The sequence below is a fragment of the Heliangelus exortis genome, chromosome 1 (genome assembly GCF_036169615.1).
Source record: "Heliangelus exortis chromosome 1, bHelExo1.hap1, whole genome shotgun sequence".
Taxonomy (NCBI): Eukaryota; Metazoa; Chordata; class Aves; order Apodiformes; family Trochilidae; genus Heliangelus; species Heliangelus exortis.
In genome coordinates, this window is record NC_092422.1 from 195,888,473 (window position 1) to 195,915,681 (window position 27,209).

The following is a 27,209-nucleotide window of genomic DNA, read 5'->3' on the forward strand; positions in this document are numbered from 1 at the left end:
CCTTTTCCTTTTCCTTTTCCTTTTCCTTTTCTTTTCCTTTTCTTTTCCTTTTCTTTTCCTTTTCTTTTCCTTTTCTTTTCCTTTTCTTTTCCTTTTCTTTTCCTTTTCTTTTCCTTTTCTTTTCCTTTTCTTTTCCTTTTCTTTTCCTTTTCTTTTCCTTTTCTTTTCCTTTTCTTTTCCTTTTCTTTTCCTTTTCTTTTCCTTTTCTTTTCCTTTTCTTTTTCCTTTTCTTTTTCTTTTTCTCTTTTCTTTTCTTTTTCCTTTTCTCTTTTCTTTTCTTTTTCCTTTTCTTTTTCCTTTCTTTCCATTGTTCTTATGGGTTTTCCCAGTAATAGTGCTGCTCATTAGACTGGGAAATAAAGATTTTCCATTTCCATCCCTAGGTGGGAGCAGCACATGGCACAGAGCAACATGTCATTGGTGACACTGTCCATGTGATGCCAACGATCCTATAAATCTGCTAATTAACCCAGGGCTGATTCTTCCTTTATTCTTCATTTAAGATGAGTTTTGATGTCCAGAGTTGCCTTTGGCTACTATTTGAATGAATTAGGATTTCAGTATTGCCTCATATTTGCTAACTCACAGTAGAATGAACTGGGAGGCAGATCCTCATTTAGTTAAAATAAATGTAATTCCATGATCTTAAACAAATTTAAACCAGCAGACAATTTGGCCTGGGGGAGTATAAGAGGCTTTGTGTTGGATCAGGTTCTGAGTTGCATTATAATGAGTAAGAAATGTGTGAAGTGGCTGAGTTCAAGAGCAGAGGTTTCTAGCAGGCTGGCTTTGTACCTCATGTCTGGTTTTCCTAATGCATAAATGGAAAAAAAAAATTAATATGACATCAAGTTGGAGTCTCACAGGAGAAGAAGTAGTTGGTACAACCTTCAAATGCATGTTCCTTCATTTGCAGTGGGTAGATGCAGATTGTTCTTTAGGTATTTGGTGGTTGGGCCTTGTGAAGAAATCATTCCAATGAAGCAAAATAAATCAAGGGATGTTTTCAAAGTCAGCACCAAAACCTTTCAGTCTCCTGGTTCATTTTCTTTATACCACGACCCTCTTGAATATCACCTGCTCTTTTCCAGCTGTAAAGCTTTTCTCTCTCTGCTCCTTTCCCTTCTTCTGAGCTCTCCTTTCTTCCTTTGTGAGCTTCCCTCCTCCTCCTTCTCCTCTTCCAGCTGCCTCATTTGGGCTGACACCTTTTGTTAGTGTTAGCAGACAGATTAGAGGATTGGGATCCCTCAGGGAACTGCTGTAAATTCTTCTGGGTCAACAGGTTTGTTCTTCATGGTCATATTCTTGATATTGATCAGTATCAGCTTTGTGGCTAAGCCCAAGTTTGAGTCTGTGTGGGTTTAATTTGCTGAGTGCTGATTTTGAAGGAAGTGGGAATTTGGAAGAAAGGGGAGAGAGGAATTCGTTGGTTGGGTTTGTTCCCTTTTCTTGAAGATTTTGCATCTCTAGTTTTTAATAGGTGGTCTTTCTGGGCAAAACAAAGTAAGAAAATCATTAGAATAGTCAAGGCAGATCTTTGAAATCTTGGCTGAGGAATCAGTCAGCCACCAGCTTGGTTTGTAATTCTCACTCTTCCAGGTAATTCTGCCAGTCCATCAGGGATCCATCTCCATGGCTGGGAGATGAGTAGCAAGGAGGGTGTCAGAAGTAAGAAGTGACAGGACAAGAGAAAATCCCAGGTTTTGATGGGATATTATGGAAAATTTATTCACTGAAAAGGTTGTCAGGCTCTGGCCCAGGGCAGTGGTGGAGTCCCCATCCCTGGAGAGATTTAAAAGGCATGGAGCACGTCGTTTAGTGGGACTTGTCAGTGCTGGGTTAATGGTTGGATTTGATGATCTTAAAGGTTTTTTCCAACCATAAAGATTCTGATTCTGGGTTGTTTTGTACACTTACTGCATTCCCTTTTTTTGACACTCTCCATTGGGGCTGCCCATGGAGTTTTTACTGCATCTGTTTGAATGCACATCCCTTGACCTTACACCAAGGGCTATGAACTTGCCACTTGCTCTTCAAAATAAAATTTGAATTTTTTGGAATGAAACTTTATAAATCAAAACCAGCTCTGCTTTTCATCTCGAGTCGAACAAACGTCGCAAAATGTGCGTGCCTGGTATTTTCACCTAAAACAAAGACATACAGCTTAGGCCATGGCTGTTCAAAGCAAGATAATCTGTGCTGGGGGTCTCTCTGTTTATGTGTTCTTGCTGAAACCCTGCTGATTTGCAGGAAAGAATCAAATTGCTTTTGCTTTATCACTTTGCTTCGCGCGGCTCGGAAAAAAAAAACCGCGCTCGTTGCAAAGATCGTTTTCGTTTTGCTGCCCTAATGAGTGCTCGTGGACAGGATGAACTTGCCTGAAATTGGTCACACTTTCGTGGCTTGGAATTCAATCTGTGAATCAAGTCTTTTAATCCAATAGCAGCGTCTTCAGGCAACTCTGCAATTTATGACCAGCCCTCCCCAAAGTAGGATTTGCAGCAGGTCCGTGCCGCCGTTAACCTTTGCGGGAGGTTTGGCAGGGAAATGAGGCTGCCTTTGTCTGGCTGCCTGACTTCTTTTCATGTCTCAGGGTTGGAATTGCTTAATAAATGTCTCCACGACTCCTGCAAGGGGGGAGAGGGGCTTGGAAAAGGGAAGGAAAAAAGGGAAACAGCCGAACAATCTCCCGGTGTATTTCTCGCGGAGTCTCGGTGGATTAGGTGTAGTGGTTTGCATTGGGAATGAGAGGACTGGAATGATTCCTCTGCCCTGGAGACTGGGATGGAGAGAACTGGGGCTCCATTATCTTGTGGGATATTCTTCTCTGTGCTGAGTGGCACAGGGACTGGGGAGCCAAAGGGCAGAGGGGAGCAGGGTTCTTAAGCTCATAAAGTTGTACAAAGCGGGAGGTGGGGTTGTTAAAGAGAAAGCTTTGTTCCGAGGTGTCAAAGAATACCTTTTTATTTCTGACTGAGTCCAAAGCATGGATTTGGCTTCTTCTCATGTCTCAGGGTTGGAATTGCTTAATAAATGTCTCCATGACTCCTGCAAGGGGGGAGAGGAGGTTGGAAAAGGGAAGGAAAAAAGGGAAACAGCCAAACAATCTCCCGGTGTATTTCTCGCGGAGTCTCGGTGGATTAGGTGTAGTGGTTTGCATTGGGAATGAGAGGACTGGGATGATTCCTCTGCCCTGGAGACTGGGATGGAGAGAACTGGGGCTCCATTATCCTGTGGGATATTCATCTCTGTGCTGAGTGGCACAGGGACTGGGGAGCCAAAGGGCAGAGGGGAGCAGTGTTCTTAAGCTCATAAAGTTGTACAAAGCGGCAGGTGGGGTTGTTAAAGAGAAAGCTTTGTTCCAAGGTGTCCGAAAGTACCTTTTTGTTTCTGACTGAGCCCAAAGCATGGATTTGGCTTCTTCTCATGTCTCAGGGTTGGAATTGCTTAATAAATGTCTCCATGACTCCTGCAAGGGGGGAGAGGAGCTTGGAAAAGGGAAGGAAAAAAGGGTGGAAAAGAGCCAAACAATCTCCCTATTTCCCATGGAGTCTCGGTGGATTGCATTGGGAATGAGAGGACTGGGATGGTTCCTCTTCCCTGGAGACTGGGATGGAGAGAACTGGGGCTCCATTATCTTGTGGGATATTCTTCTCTGTGCTGAGTGGCACAGGGACTGGGGAGCCAAAGGGCAGAGGGGAGCAGGGTTCTTAAGCTCATAAAGTTGTACAAAGCGGGAGGTGGGGTTGTTAAAGAGAAAGCTTTGTTCCAAGGTGTCAAAAAATACCTTTTTATTTCTGACTGAGTCCAAAGCATGGATTTGGCTTCTTCTCATGTCTCAGGGTTGGAATTGCTTAATAAATGTCTCCACGACTCCTGCAAGGGGGGAGTGGGGTTTGGAAAAGGGAAGGAAAAAAGGGTGGGAAAGAGCCAAACAATCTCCTGGTGTATTTCCCGTGGAGTCTTGGTGGATTGCATTGGGAATGAGAGGACTGGGATGGTTCCTCTTCCCTGGAGACTGGGATGAAGAGAACTGGGGCTCCATTATCTTGTGGGATATTCTTCTCTGTGCTGAGTGGCACAGGGACTGGGGAGCCAAAGGGCAGAGGGGAGCAGTGTTCTTAAGCTCATAAAGTTGTACAAAGCGGGAGGTGGGGTTGTTAAAGAGAAAGCTTTGTTCCAAGGTGTCCGAAAGTACCTTTTTATTTCTGACTGAGCCCAAAGCATGGATTTGGCTTCTTCTCATGTCTCAGGGTTGGAATTGCTTAATAAATGTCTCCACGACTCCTGCAAGGGGGGAGAGGGGCTTAGAAAAGGGAAGGAAAAAAGGGAAAGAGCCAAACAATCTCCCGGTGTAATTCTCGCGGAGTCTCGGTGGATTGCATTGGGAATGAGAGGACTGGGATGGTTCCTTTTCCCTGGAGACTGGGATGGAGAGAACTGGGGCTCCATTATCTTGTGGGATATTCTTCTCTGTGCTGAGTGGCACAGGGACTGGGGAGCCAAAGGGCAGAGGGGAGCAGTGTTTTTAAGCTCATAAAGTTGTACAAAGCGGGAGGTGGGGTTGTTAAAGAGAAAGCTTTGTTCCAAGTTGTCAAAAAATACCTTTTTATTTCTGACTGAGCCCAAAGCATGGATTTGGCTTCTTCTCATGTCTCAGGGTTGGAATTGCTTAATAAATGTCTCCACGACTCCTGCAAGGGGAGAGTAGGGTTTGGAAAAGGGAAGGAAAAAAGGGAAAGAGCCAAACAATCTCCCGGTGTATTTCTCGCGGAGTCTCGGTGGATTGCATTGGGAATGAGAGGACTGGGATGGTTCCTCTTCCCTGGAGACTGGGATGGAGAGAACTGGGGCTCCATTATCTTGTGAGATATTCATCTCTGTGCTGAGTGGCACAGGGACTGGGGAGCCAAAGGGCAGAGGGGAGCAGGGTTCTTAAGCTCATAAAGTTGTACAAAGCGGGAGGTGGGGTTGTTAAAGAGAAAGCTTTGTTCCAAGGTGTCAAAAAATACCTTTTTATTTCTGACTGAGTCCAAAGCATGGATTTGGCTTCTTCTCATGTCTCAGGGTTGGAATTGCTTAATAAATGTCTCCACGACTCCTGCAAGGGGGGAGTGGGGTTTGGAAAAGGGAAGGAAAAAAGGGTGGGAAAGAGCCAAACAATCTCCCTGTGTATTTCCCGCGGAGTCTCGGTGGATTGCATTGGGAATGAGAGGACTGGGATGGTTCCTCTTCCCTGGAGACTGGGATGGAGAGGACTGGGGCTCCATTATCTTGTGGGATGTTCTTCTCTGTGCTGAGTGGCACAGGGACTGGGGAGCCAAAGGGCAGAGGGGAGCAGTGTTTTTAAGCTCATAAAGTTGTACAAAGCAGGAGGTGGGGTTGTTAAAGAGAAAGCTTTGTTCCAAGGTGTCAAAAAATACCTTTTTATTTCTGACTGAGCCCAAAGCATGGATTGGCTGTGTTGACTTTATACAGCTTGATAGAAGAATGTTTACTTTCCCTTCTATTAGAGTTATTGACATTTTCTATGAAAAACCCTCTAATAGCATTGTGCTGGAGGATGTTTTCCTCCCTGATTCAGGTTTCTGTTCTTGTTCTCTCCCTTTTATATGAACAAAAGTACTGGAGAAATATCCAGCTTTCTGGATAGGCTTCTTTTAAGAAAGCTCAGAATAATCTTAAGCCAACCAGAGTGATCTTCCTCCCATCTCTTGAGAGAGAGTTCTTGAAGCCTTTTCTTTCCTTTCCATTTAGTCTTTGTATGGAAAGCAGGTTTCATGATCTTTAATTCCATTTTCCCCTCTCACCTCCCCATATTATTGTACATAAGTGTTGCTTGATTATCCTCTTTATGTTTTCTAAATAATTACTATTTTAATTCATCTTAGACTCTACAAAACATTACAACTACTGATAAATAAACCATCACACCCCTTTTCCAGTTTAAAGCTTTTCCCCCTTGTCCTGTTGCTACATACTGTTAGAAAAAGGGCCTTGAGATTATAGTTGAGATGATAAAACTGAGCTCAGAAGGCAAAACAGCAACAAAATTGATAAGCTTTGAATTTTTGCCTGTCACTAGAACATCTCTGAATGGGCAGGTAGTCTAAATATCTTTTGATCTATGAAATATTGGCTAATAAAGGGGGTTTATTAAAATAAGCTTTTCAATTTATTATATTTATCTGGAAGTGTAGGAGTTGACATTGTGGGGAACTGAGGAAAAAAAAGCTTTGTACCTCATTGATTTGATGATGAGTGTCTTAATTAAAAGCAAATACTTTTGTTACAATTTGGGTACTATGGTAGCATGATTACAAATTGCTGTTACCTTAAAGTGGCCCCACAAGGAATATGGGGACAGGCATTCTAGCAGCCCTGGACAAGGGATGATGTTTTTTTAACTGAAAGAGGGAAGATTCAGGCTAGATAAATTAGGAAGAAAATTCTTATGTTGTGTGTGGTAGATTCCCCCTCCCTGGAAACATTCAAGGTCAGGTTGGATGGAGCTCTGAGCAACCTGATCTAGTTGAAGATGTCTCTGAAGGGGGGGTTGGACTAAATAGTTTTGACTGGTTCTTTCCAACCCAAACCATTCTTTGATTTTATTATTATCCCTCTGAGACCTACAGCCACCCTTGGGAGCAGAGGGAGTCTGTTCACACACATCAGTCTACCTAAAACTTGAGATAAGGATGGAACACGTTGAGCATCAGTGCTCCTCTACCATCTGAGCTCGGCTGAGTTTGGTCCCCCAGGCTCATCATTTATCTCCCAAAAACCAACATGTGTTTTGACATCTCTAAGCCAGAGAGGATCTCCTCATCCTGGTTACTCCTGGGCACCATGAAAAAGGTTTTCAAAATTGTAAGAATGAAACCCTTTTTGCTAGAATTAAACAGGAGTTAAATTCAGGGCTTCTGAATCTCAGCTTGAGATACCCAACTGTGGTGTTTGTAATTCATACATATGCTGTACTTGCTGGAAAAAAAAGAGAGTTTTTCTTACTGCTACACTTTTTAAGGTTTTCCCAGATAGTTTATGAACTGATTTAAAAATTCCTGAATTTTGTTCCTGTTCTGTAAAATTATTCCCCCCCCACTCTCTGGATTTTGAAGCTCACTCCTGTCTCTCTGAATGGTAAAGAATTAGTTGAAGTTCTCCCAAAAACCAACATGTGTTTTGACATCTCTAAGCCAGAGAGGATCTCCTCATCCTGGTTACTCCTGGGCACCATGAAAAAGGTTTTCAAAATTGTAAGAATGAAACCCTTTTTGCTGGAATTAAACAGGAGTTAAATTCAGGGCTTCTGAATCTCAGCTTGAGATACCCAACTGTGGTGTTTGTAATTCATACATATGCTGTACTGCTGGAAAAAAAAAAAGAGAGTAAGAGGGAGTTTTTCTTACTGCCACACTTTTTAAGGTTTTCTCAGGTAGTTTATGAACTGATTTTAAAAATCCTTAAATTTGTTCCCATTCTGTTCCCATTATTCCCCCCCACTCTCTGGATTTTGAAGCTCACTCCCGTCTCTCTGAACTGTAAAGAATTAGTTGAAGTTCTCCCAAAAACCAACATGTGTTTTGACATCTCTCAGCCAGAGAGGATCTCCTCATCCTGGTTACTCCTGGGCACCATGAAAAAGGTTTTCAAAATTGTAAGAATGAAACCCTTTTTGCTGGAATTAAACAGGAGTTAAATTCAGGGCTTCTGAATCTCAGCTTGAGATACCCAACTGTGGTGTTTGTAATTCATACATATGCTGTACTGCTGGAAAAAAAAAGAGAGTAAGAGTGAGTTTTTCTTACTGCCACACTTTTAAAGGTTTTCTCAGGTAGTTTATGAACTGATTTTAAAAATCCTTAGATTTGTTCCCATTCTGTAAATTATCCCACCCTACTCTCTGGATTTTGAAGCTCACTCCTGTCTCTCTGAACTAGAAGGAATTTGTTGAAGTTCTCCCAAAAACCAACATGTGTTTTGACATCTCTAAGCCAGAGAGGATCTCCTCATCCTGGTTACTCCTGGGCACCATGAAAAAGGTTTTCAAAATTGTAAGAATGAAACCCTTTTTGCTGGAATTAAACAGGAGTTAAATTCGGGGCTTCTGAATCTCAGCTTGAGATACCCAACTGTGGTGTTTGTAATTCATACATATGCTGTACTGCTGGAAAAAAAAAAAAGAGTAAGAGGGAGTTTTTCTTACTGCCACACTTTTTAAGGTTTTCCCAGATAGTTTATGAACTGATTTAAAAATTCCTGAATTTTGTTCCTGTTCTGTAAAATTATTCCCCCCCCACTCTCTGGATTTTGAAGCTCACTCCTGTCTCTCTGAATGGTAAAGAATTAGTTGAAGTTCTCCCAAAAACCAACATGTGTTTTGACATCTCTAAGCCAGAGAGGATCTCCTCATCCTGGTTACTCCTGGGCACCATGAAAAAGGTTTTCAAAATTGTAAGAATGAAACCCTTTTTGCTAGAATTAAACAGGAGTTAAATTCAGGGCTTCTGAATCTCAGCTTGAGATACCCAACTGTGGTGTTTGTAATTCATACATATGCTGTACTTGCTGGAAAAAAAAGAGAGTTTTTCTTACTGCTACATTTTTTAAGGTTTTCCCAGATAGTTTATGAACTGATTTAAAAATTCCTGAATTTTGGTCCTGTTCTGTAAAATTATTCCCCCCCCCACTCTCTGGATTTTGAAGCTCACTCCTGTCTCTCTGAACGGTAAAGAATTAGTTGAAGTTCTCCCAAAAACCAACATGTGTTTTGACATCTCTAAGCCAGAGAGGATCTCCTCATCCTGGTTACTCCTGGGCACCATGAAAAAGGTTTTCAAAATTGTAAGAATGAAACCCTTTTTGCTAGAATTAAACAGGAGTTAAATTCAGGGCTTCTGAATCTCAGCTTAAGATACCCAACTGTGGTGTTTGTAGTTCATACATATGCTGTACTGCTGGAAAAAAAAAAAAGAGTAAGAGTGAGTTTTTCTTACTGGCACACTTTTTAAGGTTTTCCCAGATAGTTTATGAACTGATTTAAAAATTCCTGAATTTTGTTCCCATTCTGTTCCCATTATTCCACCCCACTCTCTGGATTTTGAAGCTTACACCTGTTTCTCTGAACTAGAAGGAATTTGTTGAAGTTCTCCCAAAAACCAACATGTGTTCTGACATCTCTAAGCCAGAGAGGATTTCCTCATCCTGGGTACTCCTGGGCACCATGAAAAAGGTTTTCAAAATTGTAAGAATGAAACCCTTTTTGCTGGAATTAAACAGGAGTTAAATTCGGGGCTTCTGAATCTCAGCTTGAGATACCCAACTGTGGTGTCTGTAATTCATACATATGCTGTACTTGCTGGAAAAAAAAGAGAGTTTTTCTTACTACCACACTTTTTAAGGTTTTCTCAGGTAGTTTATGAACTGATTTTAAAAATCCTTAGATTTTGTTCCCGTTCTGTAAAATTATCCCCCTCAACTCTCTGGTTTTGGAGCTTACACCTGTTTCTCTGAACTACAAGGAATTTGTTGAAGTTCTGCATTTTAAAATTTTTTAAATTGAATATTTGCTCAACAGAGAATATTTAGGGTAAAGGAGCTCAGTTTTTGCAAAAGCTCTCCCCCCCCCTTGCTTACATGTTCTGTCTTCATCTGTGAAGTCCATGGCCCTATTCCTCATCCCATCAGTGAAGCCCAAGGAAGAGGCTGGGTGGGAGTGGTTTTCTCAGTCTCTCCTGGTCCCTGGCATTAGCCATCAATCCAAAAAAGCTGTGAAAGAGCCTGTTGAGGCTAAGCCAGCTCCTTTTGCCCCAAATCATGGGCCAAGCTGCCAACACCTTGCAGGGACCCACCAGGCATCCCAGCTCCATAACAACAGAGATAAGAAAATGATGTAATTGAGATGTTCTGGGGTCTAGTGGGGCAGATCTGGGCAAGGCTCATGCTCCAAGTGTAAATTGGTGTTTTCTTTGTGAATTACATTTTTTAAGGCCTTATCTACAAGCTTTTTACAAGGGCAAATAGTGATAGGATGTGGGGTAACAGTTTTAAGCTGAAGAGGGGAGATGGAGATGAGAAATTCGGAAGAAAATAATTTTTTTTGTGATGGTGGTGAGACACTGGAACAAATTGCCCATGGAACTGTGGCTGCCCCATCCCTGGAAGTGTTAAAGGCAACTTCTGGATGGGGCTGGGAGCAACCTGGGAGGGTGTCCCAGGTGAGGCTTTAAGGTCCCTTCCAACCCAAACCATTCTGTGAGTCTATGAGCATCAGATCTCATTTTGCAAACCCTGGAGCAGGGGTTTTTCTTTCATAAGAAGAAACCAGGGCTCACGTCAGAGAAAGAAAACCCAACCTAGATGGACAGGTTTGTAGACCCCCAAGTAATGGAGTTCCTCAAATGCACTTCAACCCTCTCATTTTTCAGGAGTGTCAGTGGGGTTGGCACCCAGCAGGCAGCCTGGCTTTAGTTAGAAACTTCTGGAGAGTTGAGAAGTTTGTATTAAAAGATAAGATGGGAAGAGGCTGCAAATTCTGCTCAATGCCTTTCTAAAACAAGTTTCTAAACAAACATTCTGCAGCATGTAAAAATACAGAAGTGAAAAGTATTCTCAGTGTTAGACAGTGACTGAGGTTAGGATGAGCTCTATAGATTTAGTTTTCTGTTCAAGCACATACTTAAAGAGAATTATTGCTCTATTAAATCTTTTAACTCTGAAATTCCTTCTTGGCTTGCTGCAGGTAAGGGAATATATTGCTGCAGTTAAAATCTTTCATTTGGTTTTTCTAATGGACTCCATGCCAAGCTACATCAGGGAGGAAACACTTTTGATCTGATTCTTATCTGGGGTGCAGTTTACATGGCAAAAAATCTGTTGTGGTGTTAAATGCTCTCATCTTTACTCAAGTCCTGGGATGATTTAACCTATGCCATGTGTATTACTACATCAGGAGCACTTTTAAAACCTCTGCTGGCTGAGGCTGGTTTCTAGAATAAATAGGTTTTGTTTTAAGGTTGATATAATATGGTTGTGTTTGTGCTGGTGGGTTGTTATTGGCTTGGATAACTTGGTCAGCACTGTGTAGAGAAGAAACTACATCTGTTTGGATCTCAAAAGTTGATGCTGTTTGTTGAGAGATGCTCTTGGATGTGTTGCCAGGTTCTGGAAAGTCCTTACCTGGAATTCTGAATCCTGTGTAAACCTGAACTGGGTGAGATGAGCAGCTCCCTCCAGGCACTGGGAATAGCAAGAGGGCCAATATCTCACTTTTCTCTGAGCCTTGGTAACAGTAATTACTGCATTAGGTTCCTTCTGTTTGTTCATTCTTCCTGTAAATGAAGAAGCAAAGATTCAGGACTTGTCTAACATGGAACTTGATGAGGTTTGCAAAGAGAGATGTGTCTTCAAAGAGTCATTTAGAGCAATTATTTTTGAGTAGTTCTTTGCTGATGGAGACAAAATAGGCTATTAAAAAGAAAACAGATAAGACCAGCGCAGCAGTTACTTTCCTAATGTACTCCAGTTTATGGCTTTTTAGTCTAGAATCACCAAAAATTTCCAGTTTCTTATAATTCTTTCTCTGCATCAGCAGTGATTTGCATTGCTGCACTCATTGCTCTGCTCCCTGGCAACCTTCTAGCTAAAGGCTGGGATATGATAGGAATTTCTGTTTAGATTGATTGTGCTGACTTGAGATCCCCTTTGAATATTTCAGGGCAGGTTTGTATTCTTAAAAAGGTGATCCTCTGCCTTTTTAATGAAACTGTGTCTCCCCAAGGCAAACTTGGAATGTGTGTGGAAGGCAGTGGGATGTGTGGATCCTTCTGCTGTGCTTTGAGCTCAGGCTGGAGTCTTCCTACAGGTGGACTGGACTAGGAGAGAGTCAAGACCTCACATGTAGGAAGGTCAAAGCTAATGTGATCCCCCAGAAAGAGATAAGGAATCTCAGTGTATCTCTACAAAATAAAAATAACAGTTTATTTTCCTGTCAGCTAAATGAGAAAGAAATATGAATTCTGTTTTGTTTGTTTCCCTGATTATGCACATTGTCCTCTTGTCTCTAACTCATCTGTGATGAGTTAGATGGTGGTGAGACACTGGAATATCCCCTAAGGTCAGTGCCTTTGAGGCTCAAAAAAAAACTGTTTTATTCTCTGTGGCTAGGAAGTCTTTGCTCTTGGTGGTTTGCACAAAACCACGCTGTGTTCCTGAGCTTCTAAGTATCTCTGAGCTGCTCTTTTCAAACAGTTCTAACCTGGTTTTTATGGTTGCACCTGCCCCATCCCTGGAAGTGCTGAATTCCAGGTTGGATGAGGCTTGGAGCAACCTGGTGGGAGGTGTCCCTGCCCATGCAGGGGGTTGGAACTGGATGATCTTTAAGGTCCCTTCCAACCCAAACCATTCTGTGATTCTATGACACTGGGAGGGATTTGAAGCTGTGGCAACAAAAGCAAAGCCCCTATGACAGGAGTTGGGATGTCAGAGCATGGCCTGGGGCCAAACACCAGGATTTGGAAGCTGCTTTCCTGGATCCACTGAGGTGCGTGTAAGCACCGTGTCTTTCCCAGGAAAACCAGGCCTGAATTGAACACCGTGTCACATTACAGGATGTTATTGGTGACTTTTCAAGATGTATGCAGTCAGAGGAGTCATCAGTCTATCGACACCATATGAGAAAAAAGGGGTGAGGCAAAAAAATCTTCTCCAGGCTGTTGATGAAACAACGGGAGCGACGGAACACAGAACAAAAGTAATCGAATGTGAAGTGTATTATTTCTCACTCGCTTTGTTCTGTCAGTGATTGAGGCATTTCAGAGCACAAGCAGGAAAATAATAGGTTGCTTTCACAATGGGAGAAGTTTAACAAATGCTCAGTCGTTCAGCCAACATCATTGCTGTCGTGGGTGAGAGCTTTATGGGTGCTATTGATGCCTCGCTTCGTTCTTGCTGCCATTTCCTTTCCTGAGTCAATCTCCCTGCAGTGGAGGACTGAACGTCACCATTTGCTACTTGGAGAGTCACACTGAAATGCTCAGCCTAAAATGAGATCATTTTGGGGGGTGAAACTGGAAGCAGAGGCTTTGTGGGTGGTGTTACACACGCAGCTCCTCTGACAAGACCTTTAGTCACCAGCACGTGGCTCCGAAACCGTGCGGGAGGGATGCAAAGGGAGTGGATGAGGTTTGTAAGTAGGAAATTCCCAGGGGGTGGTGATAAAACACTTCTGCTTTGTGTGCTTGTCTAAATCTGGGATAAGCTGATGCTCCCTTTCAATTTTATAGTTGGATTTCATAGCCTCTGCTTGGCAGAGTTTTTATTTTTGGACTCGGGGTGCTTGAAAGAGCTTGGGGTCAGCTGTTCATCCAGGGTCTGTTACTCATAACTCACCTGAGTCATCCTAAAGCTGGAAACACAGTGGATGTCCTCATAGTTACTGGCTGGTAATTCTGTATCCAGGCTGTCTGTGGGCATTTAAAAGGGGTCAGCAACTTGGAGTGAATCCAGAGGAGGCCCTGGAGCTGCTGGGAGGGCTGGAGCAGCTCTGCTCTGGAGCCAGGCTGAGAGAGTTGGGGGTGTTGAGGCTGGAGAAGAGAAGGATCCCATGAGGAGACCTTAGAGCACCTTCCAGTGCCTGAAGGGGCTCCAGGAAAGCTGGGGAGGGACTTGGGACAAGGGCCTGGAGGGATGGGAGCCTCCGAGGGGGAAGGGTTTCCAGCTGGGAGAGGGGAGATGGAGAGGAGATCTTGGGCAGGGAGGGAGGGAGGGAGGGAGGAATTGTTTGGGGTGAGGGTGCTGAGCTTTAGAACCAGGTTGCCCAGGAAAAGAGTCTCTGCCCCATCCCTGGCAGTGTTCAAAGCCAGGTTGGATGGGGCTTGGAGCAATCTGGGAGGGAGGTGTCCCTGCCCATGGCAGGGGGGTTGGAATGAGCTGAGCTTTCAGTTCTCTTCCAACCCAAACCATCCCATGATTCTATTTCTTGGGGAGATTCTATTTCTTGGGTAGGGAGAGGACAAGGGAAATGGGTTAAAACTTGAAGAGGGGAGATTGAGGCTGGGCATGGGGAAGAAATTCTTGAATTTGAGGGTGGGGAGAGCCTGGCCCAGGTTGTCCAAGGAAGCTGTGGCTGCCCCACTGATCCCTGGCAGTGTCTCAGGTCAGGTTGGATGGGGCTTGGAGCACCCTGGGCTGGTGGGAGGTGTCCCTGCCCATGCAGGGGGTTGGGACTGGATGAGCTTTGAGGTCCCTTCCAACCCAAACCATTCCATGATTCTTCCTAAGGTGGCTTCTCTTTGAAGACCAAAAGACCTGGCAAGTTGTGCATTTGGAAGGATTTTTTTTTTGTTTGGTTTGGTTTGCAGTTAGTTTTGTTGGTTTTTTCGTTGTTTTTTTATTTTGTTTTGTTTTGGTGGGTTTTTTTTGTTTTTTTTATCATTGTGGATGACAAACCAGAGGTGTAGGAGCAGTGCTGAATAATCTGGCACAGCAGGAAGTAAAACTCCCATCTCTTGGTATTCCCTCCACAGGCTTTCCCATTGCTGTGTATCTAAAGGTTCCCCAAACCTTTGAAAACAATCACAGTAATAGGAGAAATAATTTGTTACTTACAGAGTGTGTAAGAGGCAATACAGTCCCCTACCCCATTCTTTGTCCAACAGGTGACCTTTACCTATGAATTTAAGTGTAAAGCTCTTCACAAAAACTTTGTCTGTTCTCTGGGCTCTGCATCTTAATTTCTTGTGCACTTGAAGGAACACAGAAGCAGATTTTTTTTCTGAACCATGACTATTTAACATTCAGGATGGGATGGATTGGAAACTTTTTTGACCACCATCCATGTGATTCTGTCCTGAGTCCTCCAGGCACTGAGTTCATCTAAGGGCAGGAGCAGGGCCTGAGAGGCAAAAAAATGAGGCTAAGGAGAGGTGAATGAGGAAAATCTGTATCATCTTTTCCCAGTCTGTTGGAAAACTGTTTTCTTTTTTTTTTTTAAGTTGCTCTGTCTGCCTTCAGAACAGCATCTTCTGAGCAGAAATCTATGTTCATAGAACAAGAGCAGTGGTCATGGGATGCTCCCTGGTGTGGCAGGGGTGCATGGCCAGAATTTAACTCATCTAGTCCTAAATATGAGCCTAACACTGGCCATAGAACAGGCCTCAATTAGCCAGCTAATAATATCATTTACCTTCAGTTTGGATCCAGTCCATGGTCCTAGAGATTAAAGGCTCAGTGTGGTAAAAGTCCATTCATTATCAAGCTGAGCCACATCCAGTCCTTTGAGGCTTGAGTCTTAATCACCAATGGTGTAATTTGCCCCATTAGCAACAGTAAATATCCCAGCAAGCTCGTGCTGTCCTCTTCAGGGTTCACTTTTGTTTAGAAATGCTATCAATTTGTTTAAAAAAAAAGTGTTTCTTCTATTTGCCAGCAAACAAGAGCATAACATTCCCTCTTTGCACAGAAGTTTCTTGATCACTGTGGCCCCCTGAGAAGAATATATGAAATTGTTGGGAACATTTTCCCCTCTTTTTTTTTTTTTTTTTCTTTCTCATTCTCATTTATTTTGTATTCCTGTGGCTCACTGAGTACAAATCAATATAATAGCTCTTTGGTTTTGATTTAATTTTTTTTTTTTTTAGCTTTGAACGCAGGCATTTAGTTATCTCAGAGAAACTGGTTCAGTCCCAGTCATTTGGAAGCTGGTTGCTGATATTTAGCAGGTACAATCTGTACTTTTCACTTAGTTGCTCTGTCCTCTTTTGCTGATCTGCTCCATCCCTGTGGATTTGTGCATCCCAATACTGGGGTGGAGATGACCTCTGCCAGGATTTCCACCCATCCAGTAGCCTCTGAGCATTTGCCCCATTCTGGATGAGACCACTGAGGGCTTTCCTGTGGTTTTCTCATCCCAGGAGACATTGGCAGCAGAGATTCCATAGGCAGCTTTTTGCTCCCTTCTGCAGAAAATAGATATTGGGACTTTCTTGTCTTTCTTTACCCTCTGGCTCTGGCCTCAGCATCTTGAGGAATGGTGGCCACAGCTTTGCACCCAGAGTCTCCATTGCAGGAGGACTTCTGCCATTCCTCCTGAATTAATTGGTTTTTTATGCTTACCCTAAAATCATGCTCATTCTCCTGGCTGGAAAAGGGTGATGATCCCAGTGAAGATCCCTTCTCCAAGCAAGGCAGAAGGTCACAGGGGGTTGGGCAGCAAGGTGATTGCTCAGGTTTTAGGTAGATGGATGGGTGGGAACTGACTCCCTCTGCTCCTCAGGCTTTCTGTTGGAATAATCCCAGAATCTCAAGAGCTGGGGTTGAAAGGGACCAGTCAAGGTGAGCAGGGACATCTTCAACTAGATCAGGTTGCTCCATCCAACCTGACTTTTAATGTCTCCAGGGATGGGGCATCTACCATCTCTCTGGGCAACCTGGACCACTGTTTCACCACTTTCATCATAAAAAATTTCTTCCTAATGTATAGTATGAATCTCCTTTCTTTGAGTTTAAGACCATCACCCCTTTTTTAGCCCTGCTAAACCCTCAGAGCTCATCAGGGCCCAAATATGGGGCACCAGCTCTTTTGGGGCAGCAGAGCCACAGGAGATGCATGGAAAGGCACTGGGAGAAAAGCAAATTGTCATCCGAGCAGCAGCCACAAAAAAATGTGACAACCTTTTGTTTCCTATCCCATCAACTACAGAGCAGCAGAATAATCTCATCAGTTGAAGGAGAAAAATTATGGACTCTCCTCTGATGTATTATCTGTAGATTGCTTTCCTCATTTGTTATAAGTCAATATTTTGCCCACTTGCTGTGGCAGCCTTGCAGAACGCAGACATTCAATTCTGAAGCAGTTTCCATTGGCGTTTCTTTAATAAACTCTCATAATTTATAGACTGTGTTTTACATCTTTCCCTCGTGCCCCCAGAGTTTGTTCTAGCCAGCTCTGAAGAAATGAGATATTGAGTTGTTACTCTTCTTGATTAAGTCAATAAAACCCATTTGTCTTGTTAAGTGAGCAGCTCCATTTGGCGTCTTGTGCAGTCCCAGGTTCTACGTTTTGGGGGGAAAAACAATATCCAAGATGATGATTAATTATCTGAAAATCAGAACTGACTAGCCAGTACCTCAAATCAGCCATGCTTGTCCATAGCTCTGTATTTCTGTGTTTCTAAGGCAGTGCAGTCCACGTGGCAGTTTTAGCTGCAGTTTCAAGGTGATGATCTGTAATTATTAGATGGCGATTGCTCTCAAGATCGAAGAACATTTTGGTATCTTTAGGTGGCGGAACTTACCTTATATTTATTTATATTTATATTTATATTTATATTTATATTTATATTTATATTTATATTTATATTTATATTTATATTTATATTTATATTTATATTTATATTTTATATTTATATTTATATTTATATTTATATTTATATTTATATTTAGTAGCAACACTGTGAAAGACATTAGATGGAAAAAGAAACCTGTGAAATGAAGGAGCAGTTGGATTTTGGTTCCTACAGTTTATTTCAATAGGATCACCCTGAGTTGTGCTACTTCAGATCAAGTGATCCCATTCCTGTATCACAAAGCCCCTGTCTCTTTTGTTCTGATTAGAAGCTTTTAAATTTTGATAAGTGGTTGTTTTGCAAGTGAAGGAGATGAGTGAGCTGTACTTGAGGATCCCACTCTGCAACTTATCATAGAATCCTAGAATCACAGAATTGGCTGGGTTGGAAGGGACCTCAGAGCTCATCAAGTCCAACCCTTGATCCACTCCCACTGCAGTTCCCAGCCCATGGCACTGAGTGCCACATCCAGGCTCTTTTGAAATATCTCCAGGGATGGAGAATCCACCCCTTCCCTGGGCAGCCCATTCCAATGGCTGAGCACCCTCTCCAGAAAGAAATTCTTTCTAATGTCCAACCTAAACCTCCCCTGGCACAACTTGAGACCTCTTGTGCCCTCTTGTCTTGCTGAGAGTTGCCTGGGAAAAGAGCCCAACCCCCCCCTGGCTCCAACCTCCTTTCAGGGAGTTGGAGAGAGTGATGAGGTCTCCCCTGAGCCTCCTCTTCTCCAGCCTCAACACCCCCAGCTCCCTCAGCCTCTCCTCAGAGGATCTGTGCTGGATCCCTTCCCCAGCCCAGTTGCCTCCTTTGGACCTGCTCCAGCACCTCAATCTCCTTCCTGAGCTGAGGGGCCCAGAACTGGACACAGGACTCAAGCTGTGGCCTCCCCAGAGCTGAGCACAGGGGCAGAATCCCTTCCCTGGACCTGCTGGCCACGCTGTTCCTGAGCCAGCCCAGGATGCCATTGGCCTTCTTGGCCACCTGGGCACGCTGCTGGCTCCTGTTCAGCTTCCTGGCAATCCAGACTCCCAGGTCCCTCTCTGTCTGGCTGCTCTCCAACCACTCTTTCACCCCATGTCCTTGTGAAAAGTCCCTCCCCTGCTTTCCTGTAGTTCCTCCAGGAATTGGAAGGATGCTCTGCAGTGTCCCTGGAGCCTTAACCCTGTGTCCAGAGCAGAGCTGCTCCAGCCCTTGGATCATCTTCATGGCCTCCTCTGGACTGGCTCCAACACCTCCATGTCCTCCTGTATTGGACAGCCCCAGAGCTGATCACATCAGGATGCAGTGATGGAGATGTAAACCTTAAATTAGTTTGGATAATCCTGATGGATTTAGCTGAGCTCCTCCTCATCTTGCCACAGATCAGGAGTGGCAGCAGAAGGAATCCTTTGGTTTGGGAAAAGCATCAAGTCTGGAGCATGCAGAGATAGGAGGGAACTTATTGAAAATTCATTTGTTTAAGAAGAAGAACTTGAAATGAAGGCTCAAGAGAAGACAAAAAAGTTGAGTTAATGAAGTAAAGTGTTTCTACCAATGTAGTTTGAGATTCTTCCTTTTCTTTGAGGTTAGAAGCTGGAAGGTTGCTGCTCAAGTTATTTGGTAATGGCTGTTGATGATGACTCTAAAACACCAACAGCCCTTAGCAAACCTCTGGGAATTACTGATTTTAAACAAGCCCAAAACACAGACCTGAAGTGGGAACGAGCTGTGCCAGGGATCTTAAGAGAGGCTGGATTTTAATACTATTCCATTCCTCTCCTGAGGGAGTCTGATAGCTTTCCATGATCAGGAAGAAAGTTAATAGCCAAACACTATCATTATTAAACTAGATGAACTTTGGAACCACTGCCCTTGACAAGTAGCCCTTTAAGGTGTAATTTGAGAATCACAGCAGGTGAAAATAAAAATAAAAAGCCTGGCCTCAGTTAAATCAGCAAGCTGGGTTATAATAAGCTCCTGTGAGCTGAGGGAAACAGCAAATTGCAAGGTGAGACAGCAGATGACAAAGCCATGAAGTGAGGATGCTTCTCCTCATCAGGATGCAGGGAGACAGCCAGGCTGTGGGCAACCTGCCCACACCTCATTGTAAAGCTAAACCATGAATTCTGTGATGAGCAGAACAGGTTTCATGTACTATTCATCCTCTACATCTTCTATTTTCCCCTTAATTCGAGGGGGCCCTGCTCTGGCAGGGGGGGTTGGACTAGATGATCTTTTGAGGTCCCTTCCAACCCCTAGGATTCTATGATTCTATGAAAGTCTGAGAAGTGGCAGTGAGATGTTCTGGGGTTTGATCTGGTGGGCTCCTTTGCTGGTTTATTTCCCTTGAAAATAATGGCTGCTCCTTATTTCTTATGGATGTTTCTATTCCTCATTTATCAAATCCACTCTAGAACTGGCAAACTCAACTCAGAATGCTTTTGTCAGGTTTTTAGAAAGCTCTTCCATGCCAAGCAGGAAACATGTCTCACTTAACCAAGGGTCCCAACATAAGAAGAAAGCCCTGATTTGCCCCAGGACACTTTAGACTCACCATATTTAAAATAAATGCTTGTTTTCAGAGAGGAAGTGTAAGGTTTTTGCTCATTCAAAATTAATCCAAACCACTGTAAAAAGTTGTGGAACAGGACAGGGAGTGCATGTGAGCCAAATCCTAACCAGAGTCTCTGTCTTTCAGCCTTTTCACCATTGCTCACTATTTCCAATACAACCTATTTCCAGTTGTTGTCCAATTGTATTTCCAATACAACCTATCACTATTTTCCAATACACAAGGACATGGGGTGAAAGAGTGGTTGGAGAGCAGCCAGACAGAGAGGGAGCTGGGAGTCTGGATTGCCAGGAAGCTGAAGAGGAGGCAGCAGTGTGCCCAGGTGGCCAAGAAGGCCAATGGCATCCTGGGCTGGCTCAGGAACAGCGTGGCCAGCAGGTCCAGGGAAGGGATTCTGCCCCTGTGCTCAGCTCTGGGGAGGCCACAGCTTGAGTCCTGTGTCCAGTTCTGGGCCCCTCAGCTCAGGAAGGAGATTGAGGTGCTGGAGCAGGTCCAAAGGAGGCAACTGGGCTGGGGAAGGGATCCAGCACAGATCCTCTGAGGAGAGGCTGAGGGAGCTGGGGGTGTTGAGGCTGGAGAAGAGGAGGCTCAGGGGAGACCTCATCACTCTCTCCAACTCCCTGAAAGGAGGTTGGAGCCGGGGGGGGTTGGGCTCTTTTCCCAGGCAACTCTCAGCAAGACAAGAGGGCACAAGAGGTCTCAAGTTGTGCCAGGGGAGGTTTAGGTTGGACATTAGAAAGAATTTCTTTCTGGAGAGGGTGCTCAGCCATTGGAATGGGCTGCCCAGGGAAGGGGTGGATTCTCCATCCCTGGAGATATTTCCAAAGAGCCTGGATGTGGCACTCAGTGCCATGGGCTGGGAACTGCAGTGGGAGTGGATCAAGGGTTGGACTTGATGAGCTCTGAGGTCCCTTCCAACCCAGACAATTCTAGGATTCTATGATTCTATGACAAAGGGGAACAGTTTGAAATGGAGAGGAGGTTGAGATGAGATATTAGGAAGAAATTCTTTCCTTTTAGGGTGGTGAGGCTCTAGCACAGGTTGCCTTGTGACTGCCACATCCCTAAAAGTGTTCCAAGGCCAGGAAGCATGGATGAGCTTGGACCAACGTGGTCCAAGGTGTCCCTGCCCATAGCAGGGTGGGTGGGAAGTTGATGATCTTTAAGGTCCCTTCCAACCTTAGCCATTCTGTGATAATTTTAAGACATATCATACACGTGTGCTTAATGCTCTTCTTCTTACACGTTCCCTTATACAAACTTGAAATGTTTTTTTTTTATTAATTGCCATCTTTGGCCTCATTTCTCCTCTCCCATTCCTGCAATGGCCGAGGTGGGACTCAGGGATGTCTTTGCCTCTGTCCTTACACAGATGGAGATCTCATCTGCCTCCATCTCTGTTGATACAGCCCATATGGGTACCCTTCTGCTGGAATCACTGAGGCTTTAATAGCTTCTTAATATTTCCTAATTCTGCTGTTGACCAAGCTGGCTACATCTGTAGGATGTTTGGTGGTAGCTGGGCAAGGGAAGCTCCAGAAGGATCTGGAGAGATGGGTGAAATTTTTCTTTATTAGTCTGTAGCAGCAAATTCCTTTAAGTCTTGGGCCATCTGCTAAGGGAACGTTGCCCCAGCTTTATTAAACTGAATTTTAACCAGTTTTGAGCACTGCCAAAACCATCATACAAGGATCTACCCCCTGTAAGAGCAACGGGGAGTCCTGTGCCTGCTTGCATCCCACCAGCAGAAAGCATCATTTTGGCTCTTCTGTGGGATTATTTGAGCACTGAGACTTCAAAACAGGAAGTTTTTGAAACAAACCAAGTCCTGAAAAACTGCTTTTTAACTTTAGAATGTCTCTTTCAGTGCTTCACAGGGTAAAGTCCCAAAACCTCTCTGGATTGCAGTTGTTTGGGGTCGGTGTTGTTTTGCAGTTTGCAATATGCTGATTCCCAGAGCAATAAAACCCCCAGGACATTTGATTTTAATCTCTGAAAACAAAGTAGCATATGAGAAATGGCTTTCACCTTGCCACAATTAGCTCTTAGCAGGCACGTTCTGTCTTCCCAGAGACATTTAGAATCCAACTGCATCCGTAGGGACAATTCATCTTTATTTCCATTGAAACTGCAGGGCTGGAGTTCCATTATAAATCAATTAAAAAGTTCCTCTTTTTGCTGTAGTCTGAGATTTTACATCAGATTATGGGTTTGGAGCTGTGGTGGAATAGCCTCTGGTCCTGTCTGCTTCTTGCACAGTCACCATAGGATTTTTTCCAGTTGAACCAGTGGTAGGTGGCCCAGCAACATCTGTTAAATTGGGATGCTTCAGTGCTTTCTCTGATTAGGGAAACCACAAAAAAAGCATAAGGGATTTTCCAACCTGTGCAATATTGCTGGGTTTTATATGCATATTACTGTAATGAATGGGTTCTCCAGCTTCATATTACTGTAATGAATGGGTTCTCCAGCTTCTGCTGGGGAGCCAGCAGTCCATAGACAGGATAAAAAGAGGGAATCATGGAAATAAACAAGGGTCTGGAGGAGAGAGGGATAATTAGATGGGGAATGAAGCCCTGGGAAGATGAAGGGATTGATCATGTAGAGCTCTGCCTGGTAAGCAGCACAAACATCTGCTGATCTTTAATTCAGGAGTAGCCCTGGTGCTTGATGGGTGGGAGCAGAACCAAAGTTTCCTAACTCTCTGTTCTGTGCTTTAAGTACAGTCCCATCCACTGACTCAAGAAAGAAGTTTTTCTCCAATTTCTCCCCTTTTGTAGAGCTGTGGTAATGTGCTTGGAGGCAGCAATCAAATAGCTTTTTTTTAGGGGAAAAAAATGATGCTTATTTCAAAAAGCAGGGCACACTATTGTTAAAGCTGCATTTAAGTAGTTATGTGTTCTTATTGCTGTGTTCTGCCTTTTAAGAAGTCTCTCCCTACAGCTTTTATTGATAATAAACATGGTGTGGTAAAGCAGAGGTGATGCTGCTGGACTATTTAACACATTTGGGTAGTTTGGAGTTGAAGAGAAAGGGGGAAATCTATGAACTATCAAAATGTTGCTGGCTTTTTATTTCAAGATCAATGCAGGATCTCTCAGCACATCACAATGCAAAATGGCATCTAATATCACAGCCCTAAATTGTCCCAAATTATTCCATTTTTAAGCCAAGCAAGCTTTCTTTAAATAATGGCTTTGCCACAGAGACTGTCTCATTGATTGGATTACATCTGTGTGGTGGAGCAAGAAATATGAATTTGTGTCAGGTTGAGTTACAAGTTTATATATATATATATATATATATTATTGAAGCAGTGCTCTTTACCCCCCCCTCTCTCTCTCTGTCAATTATCTCCTTGCAGATTGCTCTATTTTTAATATTTTTCCACATTCATAGGTTACTTTCTTCTCGAGCAGCAGCTTTAAATTAGATGTTATTTTTGCAATGATGTTAATAGTAATTAATAACTAAGGTGGTTATGAATGCATGTGTTGCCATTCTACCACTCTACTCTACCCTACCCTACCCTACTCTGCTCTACTCTACTCTACTCTACTCTACTCTACTCTACTCTACTCTACTCTACTCTACTCTACTCTACTGTCAGGGTTTAACACTGCCCTGGCAATTAAACCAAATAACTGATGCTCCCTGTTAATCCCCCTCCCCTTCCTGATAAAGAAAGGAGAGAGAATAAGGGAGAGAGACTGATGGGTTGGGAACTAAACTACACAGCTTGAATGGAACAGGAATGAGAAATAGGAAAAATTACCAAATCTATACAAATCTACAGGAAAATTGATCCCAGGTTCCTCCCCCCTTTCCCCCAAGAACTCTCCCATCCCCACTGAGGCTGCAGGGCAGCCCTGGGAAAGTCCAGGCTGGAATCCTGGGCTCAGGAGCAGTTGGGAGCTGGAGGCAGGAACACACAGATTCAGGCTGGGATGGATCAGGAGCAGAGGCAGAGGAAGGGATGGAATCCTCCCAGGATGCTGAAGCAAAGAGGGAGAGGGGAAGAAGGGGAAGCAGGAAGGGCTTTGAGCCTGGGGATCCCTCCAATTTCTCCTGAGGATGAGGTGGATGGGATGGAATCCTCTGTTTGGTCAATTCTGGTCATTTCTCTTGTCTGTTCCTCCCCACAGGAGGGTTTCAGGTGTGACCTCTTGACTCCTTTTCTCCTTTTGGAGGGCAAAATGTTCCTCAGAGCTGAGCAGTGTCCTTGGCTCTGCAGCCCATTCTCCAGCAGTAACTATAACCATGGAGTGGGCTCAGTCCCAGCAGCAGCCACTGCCTGAGAAACTTGCTGTGAATTTCAGCAAGTGCAGCTCCTGACAAGAGACTGAGCTGAAAGCAAAAGCACAAGACAGAAAATCCCCTTTCTCCTGGCCCAAACCAGGACATTTACACTACCCAACTCTAATACTTTACTCTTACTGCTCCCCCTCCTGCTGCACTGAGGGCTTTTTAATTTTTCCTGTTGCATTTATTCTCTAAATGCAGCCCAAGGAGGCTGGAAGAAGATATTGAAATGTAGTTCCATCTGCTCTTGGAAATTTCCAAAGTTAACAACTTTCAAAACCAAAAAAAAAAAAACCCAAAAAAAAGTAAGGACTTTTTTGTAAACCCCATAATTGACATTCTGTCAGAGCTCACATTTTATTTCATTTCTCTGTGTTCAATATATGGATTTTTATCCAAAACATTTACTGGGCACTGGTGACTCTCTCCCTGTGGCTGATCAGAGATGGGGGTGTGGGGAGGGTGAGGGAACAGTATTTTTATTTAGTCACTCTTGCATTATGTGAACTGAAGTGTGGCCCCAGGCCAAGTCCCATCAGCTGCTCAGGCAGTCCCTGAATCCCTTTTCCAACTTTCCATCAATCCTTACAGGTCACTTACAGGTTTCCAAAGAAAGAAGAGACTGAACCAACTTTCATCTTCTGTAGTTGTTCTGTGTTAGGTGAGAGGAGGGCATTTCAGAGATTGGATCTTCCAGTGGGATTAAACCAGAGCTGACAGCTTTTAAATGAGGTCTTTGGGTGGACTTTAGATGATAATAATTTCTTGCCCTTTCTGCCCCTCTGTGCAATTCATGCTCTCCATGCAGAGTTCTGGTTTTAGCCACAGGTGCAGGTGCCTTAAATTCAGTTTGACTTCAGGGGGGAGAGAGATGAGACACTAAGTTAATAAAGGATAATTTTCCCCCTCTCCTTTTTCCATTGGTCAGACCTCAGAGCTCATTAGCAGGATCCTGACCCAGAATGAGAGCATTAAACTCTTTTCTTGAAGCACACTGGGAAATCTCTTTTCTTGAAGTCATCTTTGACTGGTAGGACCCTGGATCTCATTTATTAAACATCCCTGAGATGTTTCCTTGGTCTGTGCCAGTCCTTGGGGTCTGCTTAGTACCTGGACCCATCCCCAGCTGCCTGCCCAGCAGAGAGGGAGCAGGGGATATGAAATTCTCTCCTGGGGATATGAAATTGTTGAATCTCCATTGTTTTCTCTCCTTCATCTCCTTCTCACCTTCATTTTCCCTGCTTGATGATCCTGTGGTGTCTTTAGACTACCAGAAAAGAAGAGAGATGTAGGAGAACCTGCAATCCCTACATTTTATTTAGGAATATCAGTGAGTTCTTCTTAATAGTATCGAACATTCAAAATTCCTTGTAGGCACCCATTGCTTTGTTTGTAACAGCATTTTCCAACTTAGTAGACTCCACATTAACTGGAGGGCTTAGAAAATATGAAAACCTCTTTTTCTCTGACCTGCTGTGAAGAATAATGCATAGCCCAGGAGCCACATGGCTCAGCAGCAGCAGTAGCTCCAGTGGTCTCTGAGCAGGCAATGTTAGTTTTAAATGCTAAGAATTCATGTATTGTTTATTTTCTTTTAAAATCAAAGTCATTACCAGCTCTCCCCCTGGCATGGAGCAGTGATGAAGAGAGCAGTATCTGCTCACTCAGTAGTTCTTCTCCACTACTTATGCTTATCATATCAGAAAAATAAAAAATAATAAGAAAAAACAACCCTAAGAAATCAATTCCTGCAATCCCCCAGCCACGTCCCAACAGCTCTTATCAATGTAAGCCTAATGGAAGTCTCCTTTCTGTTTGAAAGCATATGAGTCTCAGGGGTCAGGATATAATTTCATTCCTTCTGTATTTTTGCAGATACTGCTGTGGGAGAAAGAGCTTTCCCAATGAATGAGGGGTGATAAAAATTCCTCACTGCGACGTTCAGCTTGAAGGGACTTTTAAAAAAAGTTATTTGGTGATAAGAACAGAACCCAACGAGGCAGCTGTTCAACATCTGAAAATAAAAAACAAGTTTCATTTTGGTTTAGTGCTTGGAAGTGATTTGGCCAAGAAAGCTGAAAGCATCCTGGCTTGTACCAGTGCTGGTGTGGCCAGCAGGGAAGTGATGCCCTGTGCTGGGCACTGGGGAGGTCACACCTTGAATCCTGAGGTCAGTTTTGGGGCATTCACTAAAAAAAGGACACTGAAGGGCTGGAGGGTGTCCAGAGAAGGGCAATGGAGCTGGGGAAGGGTCTGGAGCTCAGGTCTTATGAGGAGCAACTGAGGGACCTGGGGGTGCTCAGCCTGGAGCAAAGGATGCTGAGGGCAGAGCTTTTGGTTCTTTGCAACTCTCTGGAAGGTGAAGTGAGGTTGGGGTCAGTCTCCCAAGCAACAAGTGATGGAGCAAGAGGAAACAGCCTCAAGTTGTGCCAGGAGAGGTTTAGATGGATATTTGGGAACAATTTCTTCACCACATGTGTCATCAGCCCTCAGCCAGGCTTCCCAAGGCAGTGGTAGAGTCCTCATCCCTGGAGGGGTTTAAAAGCTGTGGGGCTGAGGGATGTGGTTTAGAGGTGGCCTTGTCTGTACTGGGTTAAGAGTTGGACTTGGTGGTCTTAAGGGTGTTTTCAAACCTAAATGGTTCTATGGATCTAAGTTTAGCAGGTCAAAGAACTAGGTAGATCTAGAAGTAGCTAAAATGTAACAAAACAAAGCAAAAGAGGAAAAATCCCACAAAAATTCATTTGGCTAGAACATATTTTGAATAGATCTGGGTTCCAATGCTAGGAATCCACAGTGCCAAGAATTAAACAGCTCAATAGTCAGGGTATTGCACATTGAGGAGAATGAGTGAGTTCTGAGCTCTGGTTTTACAAGATAACTGGTTGAGCATTTTGTTTGTAGCTTAAGTTGGTTGGTTGGCTTTAAACCATCTGTTCAGTGAGATGTTGCAGTTATTGAAGACTTTCAGATCAGTGAAGCCAGTAGGACATCTAGACTTGGGCTTA

General features: G+C 43.7%; 1 protein-coding gene across 4 annotated transcripts in view; it reads left to right on the forward strand.

Moving 5' to 3' along the window:
• Positions 1-27,209, forward strand: part of EXOC4 (exocyst complex component 4) — a 441,701-nt gene that overhangs the window by 259,981 nt on the left and 154,511 nt on the right. The window contains exon 11 of one of the 4 annotated variants that reach the window (XM_071734227.1): positions 26,077-26,202. The exons of 2 other annotated variants lie outside the window; for them this stretch is intronic. In XM_071734227.1, the coding sequence (XP_071590328.1) occupies positions 26,077-26,113 (37 nt within the window). In that variant the 3' untranslated portion in view covers positions 26,114-26,202. Of the gene's footprint in view, positions 1-26,076; positions 26,203-27,209 lie in introns of those variants that run through there. One more of the 4 variants, XM_071734225.1, reaches the window with a different exon arrangement.